The 12,739-nt window shown below is 34.4% G+C and overlaps 1 protein-coding gene across 4 annotated transcripts in view; it reads right to left on the reverse strand.

The window, feature by feature from the left end:
• DPP10 (dipeptidyl peptidase like 10) overlaps window positions 1-12,739 on the reverse strand; it is a 611,591-nt gene that overhangs the window by 421,790 nt on the left and 177,062 nt on the right. For all 4 annotated transcript variants that reach the window (XM_054699639.1, XM_037523252.2, XM_054699638.1 and 1 more), the window contains exon 2: window positions 11,460-11,574. In XM_054699639.1, the coding sequence (XP_054555614.1) occupies window positions 11,460-11,574 (115 nt within the window). The remainder of the gene's footprint in view (window positions 1-11,459; window positions 11,575-12,739) is intronic.

Below are 12,739 nucleotides of genomic sequence, written 5' to 3' on the forward strand. Positions count from 1 at the left end.
AAATGGTACCCAAATTAAAGCAGGGACAACCATTACAATATCAGAAAAAATAGAATTCTAGTTAAAAAGTAGCAAGAGACAGGTATGGGCATTGCATAATAACTATGGGACCAATATATCAATAACCCATAGCAATCAACAAGATGCAGACAAATTATCTGATAAGATTCAACACCCATTTATGATAAATACTCAATAAAATGGGGATGGAAGGGACATGTCTCAATATACTAATGACAAACCCACAGGTAATATACTCAATAGTGGAGGAAAAAAAAAGATTTCTTTTAAGCTCAAGATAAGAATGCTTACTTTCATCACAGATATTCCACATAATATAGGAAGTCTAAATCAGAGCAATTAGACAAGAAGAAAAGAAAAACAATATACCAAACGGAAAAGAAGAAATAAAGCTGCCATTGTTTGCAAATCACAAAACATATGAAGAAAACCCTAAAGACTCCACTAAAGAACTATTAAAAATGATAAGTAGTGAAGTGGCACAATGCATAATTGATATATTAAATTACTTTCCTTTACACACACGCATGCACACAAACCAGACAAAAGATAATGAAATCAAGGAAGAAATACATCAAACAGGTGAAATACCTCGGAATAAATTTAACAAAGAAGATGAAACATCTGTACAATAAAACATATAAGGCATTGTTAAAACAATAGAAAACAACGAAATGGAAAGATATTCCCTCCTTGATGATTAGAAAATTTAATAATTACCCAATGCAATACATAGATATAGATATATTCACTGCAATTCCAGTCAAAATGTCAGTGGCATTCTTCAAGGAAATATTACTAAAACAAGCAAACAAAAAGCCTGAAATAGTCAAATAAATTTTGACAAATAAAAAGAATGAAGGTACCACAGTCCAGACTGCAAGCCACACTACAAAGCTACAGAAATCAAAACAATATAGTATTTGAATAAAAATAGACAAACAGACAAATGGGATAGGATTAAGGACACAAATCAAAAAAATGTTACATTTATCTAGGCAATTTATAACACAAGAGCCAAAACTATACAATAGAGAAAGGTAAGTCTCTTTAACAACTGGTGTTGGGAAAACTGAACTGTCATGTGGAAAAGAATGAAAATAGACTACTACCTCATAACATAAAAATAATATAAAATTAATAAAGAAACCAGATTAAGACCTGAAACCATATAATGCATAGAAGAAAACATAGGCAAAGCACTTCAAGACATTGTGAAGAAGAAAAAAACAAACGATTTCTTCTAAGCTCAAGTGCAAGATAAGAATGCTCACTTCACCAGAGATATTCCACATAATAATGGAAGTCTTAATCAGAGCAATTAGACAAGACAACTAAAACTGCAAGGAAACAAAGCAAAAATAAATAAATAGGAAAGTATCACATTAAAAAGCTTCATGCAGTGAAAGAACCTATCATTGTACTGAAAAGCAACCCAATGGAAGAAAATACTTGTAAATCACTCAGTAGACAAGGGGCTGATCTCCGAGATGTTTAAAAAAAAAAAAAAAACCCAACTCAACACAGAGAATAATCCAATCAAAAACTGTGCAGAAAAGCTAAACATTTTTCCAAAGACATATAGATGCCCATCAAGCACATAACAATATAATCATCAACACTTATCAGGGACAGCAAATCAAAACCACAAAGAGGTACCATCTCATACTTGAGAAAATGGTCCATATCAAAAAACAAGCAAACAAAAAACAGAAACAGAAAATGTTAGGAAGGTTGTGGAGGAAAAAGAAGTCTCTGAACTGTTGGTTGGAATGTAGACTAATCCACTGTCCCAGACTCTCGAGAAAACGATATGGAAGTTCTCAAAATAGATTTCTATCTATGCCACTCATTAGTATCAAGCAAAAATAACCCAAAACCAAAACACTAATTCCAAGGGATATATGCATTCCCCACTATAAACTACAACACAATTTACAATAGCCACATTATAGTAACAACATCATAGATTGTTACATACATACAAGATTGAAATAACCAAGGACAGATGAGTGGATTAAGATGCGGCATATATACACAATGGGATAGTATTTAGTTATAAAAGAAAAACATGAAAGCTTGCCATTTGATACAACATGGATGAAATCTAAGGGAATAAATGCTAAGCAAAATAAGTCAGAAGGAGAAAGAAATATGTCACATGATTTCACTCTATGTGGAATCCAAACAAAGGAAGAGACAGGTAAAACCAAACAAATCCTAGAAATCTTACTATAGAAATGAGGTTATTTGAGGAGATGGTCTGCAAAGGGGGGCAGGGACCAAACATTATGGTAGAGGGCAATGGGCGGTTTGGTGGTGGGTGTGGTGCAATACACATCTCTACAGGTGTGAATGGACTGATACCCTATATCATATGCAGTGCTGTAACCAATGTTATTGCAATAAAAAAAAAATCTATTGTAGGGCCTCCCCGGTGGCGCAGCGGTTGAGCGCTGGGTTGCGAAGCTGCCCGCAGCCTCTGCGGCACCGGTTCCATCCCCGACTGCTCCCCGGCCACCTGAGGAGGGTCCCACATGGCGCGCAGACCTCTCCTGCCGCCCGCTGCTCCCCTCAGCAGTGTACTTCGGTCCTTCTGCCTGCTCTGCTCCCCGCTCTGGCTCTGGTGAATTCTCTCACCCTCCCGTGCTTCTGACTATACCCAGTGCATGTATAAACAAAACAAACAAACAAACAAATAAATAAATAAAACATGCCTCTATAAACAAAAAAACAAAAAAAAAGAGTTTAAAAAAAAAAATCTATTGTAAAGAAAAATCAAGTGGCAGAATATGGCAGAGCCTGTTTCTCTCTCTCTCTTTTTAATTGTCGTCCCCATAATTTCCATGGGTATAATAATGTATCTTAGCCAACATTATAATATTTAAAATATAAACTAGAACTGAAAGTGCCTGGGATTTGACCCACCATCAGCATGCTCTAGTTATGTGACAAGCAATTTATTTGTAACTGTAAAACTCAATTGGATACTGTGCAACACGAACAAATTAACAATATCCATTTCATGTTGATGGTGTGAAAATAAAAAAAAAAATACATGTAAAGCACTTAGTACAATATCTGACATGTAACAACAGATAATAAACATCACTTTTTAGAAGTGAACAAATCATAATTTAAACTAACCCATTATTGTCTGACTGGACAATAAAAAGAGTAAATAAGGAAATAAAATCTTACTGAAAAATAGAGAAGCAACTTTAATTCAAAGACAAAACTATGTAACAGCTCTTTATCAATGCAAGAAAAAATATTTTTCATTCAATGTCAGAGATAAATCTATTAGAAAAGCAACAGCAACCCATGTTATCTGCAGGGGAACTGTTAAAAGTCTGTCATTGTTTTCTCTTTGGCAGCCTGTTTATGCCTGGGTAATATCACATTAAAATGTGTTCATCTGTGCTGTTCTTGAAAAAACAAGCAGAGACAATTTAGCTTATGCCTATCAATACAACATATCTCCTTTTTTAATTCAACAAAATAAAATAAACAATTTGAATCTTTGTTGATGTTGATGTTTACAAATGAGTAATACAAATCACAAAATCTGTAAAACATTATTTCTCCTTCATAAAAGTATAATGGGATCGTTTAATCATTGCTTTGGCATTTTAAAACACAGGTCAGATGATTAAATGACACCTTTTAAATTAAACTGCCAAGAGATTGCTTGCAACATAATATAACATGACATTTTAACTAACTATAACCAGGAGCTATTATTTTGTAGAACAGTATAGTAACCAGAATAAATTTCATTTTAATTTTTGCATAATAACAAAATCAGTTGTCATCACTATAATAAGTACTTAATTTTATCATATACTTCCTGGAAAGTTATCTCTTTTATAAGTAGGAACAAATGCATCTTATTAAAATTTTATTTCAAATGACCACAGAGTTTTTTTTTTTTTTTTTAAGTTTTATCTATCTATGCATACAAGAACTGGGGTATAGGCCAGAGGTGTAGGAGGTGAGAGGATTCAACAGAGACTGAACGGGGAACAGAACAGGCAGACTGACTGTAATACACTGCTGAGGGGTGCAGGGGCAAGATAGCAGAGGTCTGCTGTACCAGGTGGGTAGCTCCCCAGTGGAGATAAAATCAAAGCTGTGCTGCAGTGGCTGCAGACAGCCTCACAGGTTGCATCTTAACCCCTTGTGCCACCAGGGAGGCCCCACATAGTTCTTTTTAAAACCTCAGATCTACATTGACAGGCATAGGGAATTCTTTATCTCAAAGTCCTATTGAAAGGCACATATCAATGGAAGGGTATGGACACAAGTCATCTGATATCAAGGTCACTTTAATCACTCTATCTGCTAAGATTCCTTCAAAAATGAGTTATCTGTGTCATTCAAATTTTAAATTAAAAGTGAGCAAATTATAATCTAAAGTAGCCCATTATTTATCTGACTGTACAATACAAAAATATAAGAATAAATAAGGAAATAAAACCTTACTGAAAATTAAAGAAGTGACTTTAATTCAAAGACAAAACTATATAAAACTTCATTAATGCAAGAAAAAATATTTTCATTCATTGTCAGAAATATTTATATAGCTGTATTTATCTAGAAAACTGCTTTTTTTCCCTTTTATTTAGAATCTTTTGGCCAATAAATAACATTAGGCCTACTTGGGAAATATATTTAAATTGATATTTTTTCAAAGAAGGACATCCATCCTAAATGTTAACTTCCAGCTTTTGTTTGCTTTTCTTTGTTTTTCTTCATAGGATTGTCTAAATTTCTCTGGTTCCCTCCACTTCCTTACTTCTATATCTTGGTTGAAATGAACTGTTTGAGCTTACTTAGATAGATCAAATAGATCAAATCCTTAAATGATATTAAGTATTTTTTTCTTTTAGAATTATTGTATTAAATCATAAAGGTAAAATGGCTTCTTAACTCTGCATAAACACAATTTTTAAAAGAAAAAAAAAAACCTTATGTTTTATTGCACCATGACCCAGGCTAATTGCTTTTTAAAAATTTGAAGAAAATCTTAAAAAGTATTTATCATTATCAAAGAAGGAATGAGTCTACATTCCAACAAAGATGACTAGAAAGAAATAATTAAAAAGCTAAGACACTATCTCAAACACATTATTATTATTATTATTTATAATCCCTCCACCACAATAAGGCAATATTATTAAATAATTCAATCCATTCTCAAAATGGTTCTGTATCTTCTCTGCTCTGTAGTCTTCTGTTATATCACTGTATATTCATATATGCAGACATAAATTTCCTTAACATTGTGATTTAGAAAATCTGAAGATGTTCTGTAACCTCTGCACTCTCATTCTCTCCTATTTATACAGTGGAGCCCATGGAAAATAGGAAGAAGCTCAATATCGGTTCTCCCTTCATAATCCCTACTTAGTCCACCATACGGTCCTCCCCATGTTCCTGTTGCCACCAAAGTATCCACTCTTCATTTGTCCACAGTCAGAAGACTGCTGGTTATAGTTTCTAAAATCATTGTAATTCCCACTTGCATAATTTCCTCCTCCATAGTTGCCATAACCCTGGTTCCCATATCCGAATCCCCCACCTCTTCTTACTCCTCAAGTTCCTCCATAACAAGGGCCACCCCTAATATTGCTACATGCAGATTGCCCCCACCCCTTATCCATTTTAGTGATCTCCACATCCACCATGACATCTATATTCATCAGAGCATCCTCTAAAGTTAGTTCTGGGACGTGGTGAAAATATCCACCACCACCAAGAAAATCCCCTAAACCAAAGTTGTCTCCTGTTTTACTTGTAGCCTTTGTATTTCCTACATATCATGTCTAGACAAAGTCTTTCTTATTTTTGTGTTATGACCATGGATGGTATGGGATTTCTGCAATGCAATCTTACATACAGGGCATGGTCACCAAAAGGAATAAATCCAAAGCCTCTTTTCTTTACAGGCTGCCTATCAGTAATTATCTCAATGGTATCAATTTTTCCATATTCCTGAAAATAATCTCTAAGATGATATTCTTCCATTATCTTCTTTAATTCCACCAACACATAGCTTCTTCACAGTTACATAAGCCCCAGGTTTTCCAGTTTCCTTTTGTACAACAGCACATTTTGGCTCAACCACTCTCCTATCTACTGAATGAGGTTTTGCAATCATGCATGACACCATCCACCTCCAAAATGGATGAAAAGCTACAAAACCAAATACTCCTGATCTTTTGCTTGCAGGATTTCTTATTATCACACTGTCTGACCCCGATTGCTCATAGAAGTTCCTCAAACTTTCTTCTGTGGTTTTAAAGCCCAAGCCACCAGAGATTGCCCATAGATGAACATAAACTGGACTCATCCTGGCTCTGTAGTGAGAAACTGCTGGGACTCCAAACAACACTGCTAAGACAGGGTAACTCAGGACCCAGTGCTGCTGCTAGTGCCTGACATTAAGTACTCACCTAATCACACATTCCAATGGCAATCTCAACTTGCATAAATTCTTCCCCAACATGGCATTTAAGCCTAATATAAAATCACTAATAGAGATACTGTTAGAAGTGAAAATAAGGACATTTAAACATAGATGAGTCCTATTAAATTCTTATTTCACTGAGATCAAGCATATTTTTGATGGTTTACACATGAAAATGATGGTTTAAGCTTACACTCTCATAGACTTGTAAAGGCCAAATCAGGATGCTCGCCTAGAGAGAGTATTACAGGAATGGAAAATTGCTTAACAAAGTGAGAGCTAATGTTGAAGATACCATATTGGGGCTACACAATGCTGTCCATAGCCAGACATATCAGTAAATTCACCTGATGACCTTGTTTTGTTATGACTGATTATAGATACCTGTCAAAGAGGAACAGGTCACTGTCGAGAAAAAATGGTGAAACATACACAGGGCACACAAGTGACTGCCTCAATATGGCAACCAGACTGAAGAGTTTGAATAATGCCCTCTACTAAATACATTCTAACTCATAAAATATGCATCACTCTTCTCAAAATAGTTTAAAATGGGTAATTATATTCTGTATGAAATGTCTCCTGACCATGTTCATTCTCATTCTACATATTAAATATAAATGAGCCTGTGAAGTAAATGCATTGCTACATAAAACTGATTTTCAACTTTAAGCATGAATATACACTCATATATTTGTAGAGTGTAATTATTTATCTTATCGCCACATATTGAGAAAATAAATGTGGCCATTCCTTTTTGTATCAGTAAATTCAATACAGGAAGAAAAAAATACAAGGGAGTGACCCATGTATCTACATAAGTCTTCTCTTTATCAGAAAAAAAATGGAGTGAAAAATTTCCTGCTTTAGAAATAGTTCCTTTATTAAAGAAATACTGGAATGGTTAACTGACTCTTGAAAATAATTAGGATTTCTCTTCACAAGGCAGGGAAGTTGCTGAAAATTTTGTAAATTAAGACACCTGTGTCAAATTACTTCTGTAATAAAATTTGCAATCAAATCAAGATTACAATGAACATGTGTTACTCTGTCTATAGGCATGAATTCCTTAGCACTTACCCATAAAATGTGGTGCTATTTTAAGCAAAACAGCTTCTAAATCATTTCTTAGACTAGATAACTTTTGTATGCCACCCCCCACAAAAAATAAGACCACTAAATTCACTGGATATATTTTCAAGGGAGAAGAGGCTTAGTATGTCAACCAGTTTTAATTGGCTGATATATTTGTTACTAAAAAAGTCACTATTGTTACTGTTTTTATTGTGGTTATTATATACATAGTAGATATTAGAGTTATAAATAAACTTCAAGATATCACTTCACATTTTGGCGATCCAAAGATGTATTTTCTTCAACAAAACATCAAAGGACATAAATTATTCATCCAAGATCATCTAGTTATAAACAGAGTATGGATTTTCTGACTCCTTACCCATTTTGGAGATATTATTTTAGATCAGTTCTTTGTCCTAAAAGGTTCACTAACTTACTGAATAATTTCAGGATCAGAACTTTCCCCTGAAATGGATTCACCTTCCTGGTTGGAAGTTTCCATTTGCATAAGTGGTTTACCAAGAAAGGTAGGCCGTGGGGACATATTTCTGGACAAATATGTGCAAATGTGTCCATACCTGGAAGAGGTATGATCTGTTTTACCCTTGTGCTTCTTGGAGGTTTTCTTTTGTGGATCTGTACTAGCACAGCTAAGGGGTCTCAAGCCTGAGAGTTTGAAGAGGAAGACTTGGAACCATGAGAGCTTTGCAATCTGATCAGAGATAAGAACGGCAACACACTTCCCACTGCACTCTCCTCCCACCCTGTTCTCTACTTTCCTTTCTTGTTGCCCTCTCCTTATGAATGTCTCGAAACCATCTGGTATTTATCTTTCTCTTTCTGGCTTATTTCCTTTAGAAAAATTCCTTCTAGGTCCTTCCATGTTGTCACAAATGGCATGAGTTTATGTTTTTTTGATCATTGAATAGTATTCCATGGGTGGAGGACTGTGGCACTTCAGTGTTGGGGAAACCTATGGTGATGCTTCTGAGGGGAGAAATCCTATAGAGTGAAAAAATATACATGGGTGTCTAAAAAAAAATTGAAAAAACAAACAACAATGGAAAAGCCCAAACTAATGGTCTTGATGCAAATTCTAGTCATCAGAAGCATAGGTTAAACTGCTTTTCACAGACTCATGATAGAGGCAAGAATAGATACACTCAGAGTGTGCCCTGACTTATGAACTCAAGTGTGGGGCCACAAGCTGTTAATCTTCTGGCATTATATTTTGTCCTGCTGTTTAACTTGAGGCCATGAAGAAGATAATGTAATAAAGGTGGATTATTTGCTCATAATTCAAGCATATTCCTCGCATCATCGTTATAATTACCCACATCATCAATTTATAGAATCTTTCAGGCTCTTGGTAGCATTGAGTTGACAAAGAGTAGTGTAGAACATGGTTGTTCTGCTTCTTATAACAATACCTTTTCCACTCCAGCATATCTTTATTTTTTCATTTTAAAACATCACTGCCAAAAATAATACTGAAATAAAAAGACATCTGAACATGTGGTATGTGAAATATACATAGCAAATTGTAAGTACAGCTAATAATTTTTACTTTCATAGCCATAGTTAGTTTCATGTGAAATTAAGCCTTTGGTTAGAGATGTGTGGTTGTGTGGTTTGTGTAGTTAGGAAAGGAGACTGGAGGAGATAGGCATAAAGCATAGGAGTGCAGTACCAGTGCATCTACCACAGCACTTACAATATTGTTAAGAACTCTGGAATTCTCTATGCATGAATGAATAAAGAAAGAAAGGAAAAAACATTGAAAGACTAACTTCAGTTTAAATAATTATTCCTTCTTCATCTGTCATAATTTAAAATCAAAATCTCAAATCTACATTCCATAGAGTCTATAATTTTTCTTGTAAATGCCCTTCATAGAATTGTTTCTGGTGGTCAATAAGTACTGAATGATAGCAATAAGAAGAGGACTAATAGCAGTGCTTGACACTATACTAAACATTTGGGCTATATTATTTCCTTTGTTGCCTCTAATAGCCCTGTAAAGTTGGTATTATATATTGCATCTGTACAAGTGAAGCATGAGATAGGTTAAATAATTTTCCATGTTCAAGTACATTATATATTCAAGATTTAAAACAGGTCTTGGTCAGAGCCCTTCCTCTAACACATGAATATGTGCAGAACAAAATGAAGGCAACTATCCTCTGTTTTTATAATGGGACAACTTGGAAAGGGTTAAGAAAAGGAAGTTTAATTTAGTAACCGGCCCACTTTATAAGGTCTTTGTTATATCAAACTCCCAAAATATCATTGTGGCTTCAGAAACTAAAAGTAAAATCTGAGAAAGTGAATCAGCAGTTAAAGGGTACTAGAAACTGAATGGAAGAAAGTTTATGAGAAACATAGGCATTATGGCATCAATTTTCTCCATCTGATTAATAGTCACCGATGGAAGGCAATAAACCTGAGACATTCATTTTTTAATAATTGTGCTAAAATTCTTATGTTGAAATGAAACACTATGCTGAACATAAGCTCATCTACGTTTAACAAAGATTCTTGGCATTCTGCAGCAACTGAAAGCCAACACGTTGCTAGATTACATTGTACTGCAGATGTACAAATGAGGTAGTTAAGAGAGAGTTCCTGAAGAGAATGCTCGATAAGTTGGCTTTAACCAGGGAATTTTCTTTTCTTTCTATTTAAAAGAAAATTTCTCTCCCCTTTCCCTCCTCCTGGCTCCCTTAATTTCGTCCTCAATGTCTTCATTTGTTAAATAACAACTGCAAACTATATTTTGGGCAATTTATACATTGCAAAACCAATATTTTTCAGAGATGGTATAATTTACAAGCAATTGATATTGCAGTTTGTATAATTAGTCACCATAATTAGTTGACTAAATGACTATGAAATAGAATTTCTGTTAATCACATTTTGGACATGAGAAAGTAAGTTTGAAATGTTTAAGGAGCTCATATATAATAAAGCGTAAGGGAGTAAAGTGTGTGTGTGTATATACATGTATTTCAATACATACATACAACTACATACATATGTATACATAACATTCAATAACATGCTGTAAATTTTATATTATCAGTTGATTTCTGGGTTAATTCAACCATATCCCAGAAATAATTCTTCCATTTTTTTAATATTGATCCATATGTAGGTGTCCAGTCTATGAGAAAACTAGTTGGGTGGGTTGTAATAGCATGCCAAGTTAATTTTTTTCCTGGAAGACAGTTTGGGGAATTTTAAAAAGTGGACAATTTTTCTCTGTCTTCCTTATTAGAATCTACTAAATAATAAAACTTCTCAGTGCTAAAATAATCTCCAAAGAAGAATAAAGTCTTGATAATTTATATACTAATGTTGCACTCCTTAATTTAAAGAATATAGTCCAAAGATCATTGCAAGGACAATTTGGAGAGGTTCCTTAAAGAGGAAAAAACTGAAAACATTGTAAAATCCAGAGGAAGAGATGGAAAAATAATGAAGATGCATCTAGAACTTTAGCTCACTCAAATTCTCTCTTACCAAAGTTATAAACACTTGGGCTGTCACCTACATACAGAACTTCTAGATTCCACTGCCACATCTTCAACCCATAATAAAAGTGAAATATCCCCTGACAAACATGTCTCTAATTGGCAATAAAGCCCATAGAACTCCTTGGCATTCTCAACATATATCTTTACATTTCAGCTTCCTCAAAATATCTTACATGATATTTGAGGCATAGAATTACTGTGCCATTTGCAAAATGTCTGGTTATGCAATTTGTTTTTATTTAAACCAATGCTAACGTGTCCTAAGATACCACATATGGCCACCTTCTTAAAGCATTTGAATGTGAAATTATCATCCACAATAAAATCATAAGACAGGAATAAAGACAGATTACCTGGGGTTAAGAGGATGACTGACATGGTGATGAGTGAGCATACAACTAAAATCACCAGCAGGGCAATAGCAATTCCCTTCCAGTTTCTCTGAGGAGGGCTGTTACTTCCCAGTTCCTACCGAGATAGAAAAAAAAGTTTCATAATTATACGTGCTCCAAGAGAAATATATTCATGAAGAGATGATTCAGTGCATGGCACAATCACAGTTTGAAAGCTGATTAGAATCCATTTCCTCTTTGGTATCTCATTTAATTATTCAAAGGTGCATATATTATAAATGACTACCTTTGGGGGGGCAATCTTATTTCCTTAAGACAAACCAGCAGTGTTATGCGTGCTGTACAAAATGTTCATAGTGTTAAAATACATTAACTATAAACACTAAACAATAGTCAAAAAACTCTGAAAAACAAGTATGGAAATACAGTGTGTTCATTTACATTTTTTCTTGCTACAATGGAACCTACAAAAATGTAAATACTAATATTCTTGAAGTACTAGAGTATTTTTCTAACTGGATAAGAGGAAAAAAATGATTAGAAATGGGAAAATCATTCAAAATACCCCTCACTGAGGAGCATTGCACCTATGTCAACACAATAGGTCCTTTTTAAACAGTTCCCCATTCATGAAAATCAACAGAATGCAGTAACTAAATTAAATGAATGTTTTTATATCAATGGCTTATGATGTCCTGTCCCTGGGTAGCCTAAATGATATTGGCAAAAAGGTAAGAATGATGGAAAAGGATAAACTTGAGCATCTCTCACACCATAGAGTACAGCTTTAAATGAAAAGGCTCCTTGAGAAATATGATTCAGATGATCTGTGTTCTCTGTTGACTAAATGTGTGTGAGCATAAGTCAGCAATGCAAAGGACAGACCACATTGGTTTGAAGTAAATGTCAGATTTTCTTTGCAATACAGTTTATAAAATACTGAGCCTCTCATTTCTTTTTCCTACAGCCTCCACCAACCTCTATTCTACCTTTCTCAATAAAGTAATTTTTATTCAAAAATAGCTAAGTGATTTGGGAACAAATGTAATAAGTCTTAAAGGCACACAGTTTACAGTGTGCACACAAATCACCCAGAAATTCACAGGGCTATCTTGCTTTAAGCAAAGATATATTATGACCCAGCAGCATCACTGCTAGATACTTACCCAAAGAAAATGAAAATGCTGATACAAAAATATTTATGCACTCCTATGTTCATAGCAGCTTTATTTATAAGAGCTACAGCATGGAGTCATGGTAAATACCCACCAACATACCAC

Source organism: Talpa occidentalis, unplaced genomic scaffold, assembly GCF_014898055.3.
Source record: "Talpa occidentalis isolate TD23 unplaced genomic scaffold, MPIMG_talOcc4v2.1 talOcc4.3, whole genome shotgun sequence".
Lineage (NCBI taxonomy): Eukaryota > Metazoa > Chordata > Mammalia > Eulipotyphla > Talpidae > Talpa > Talpa occidentalis.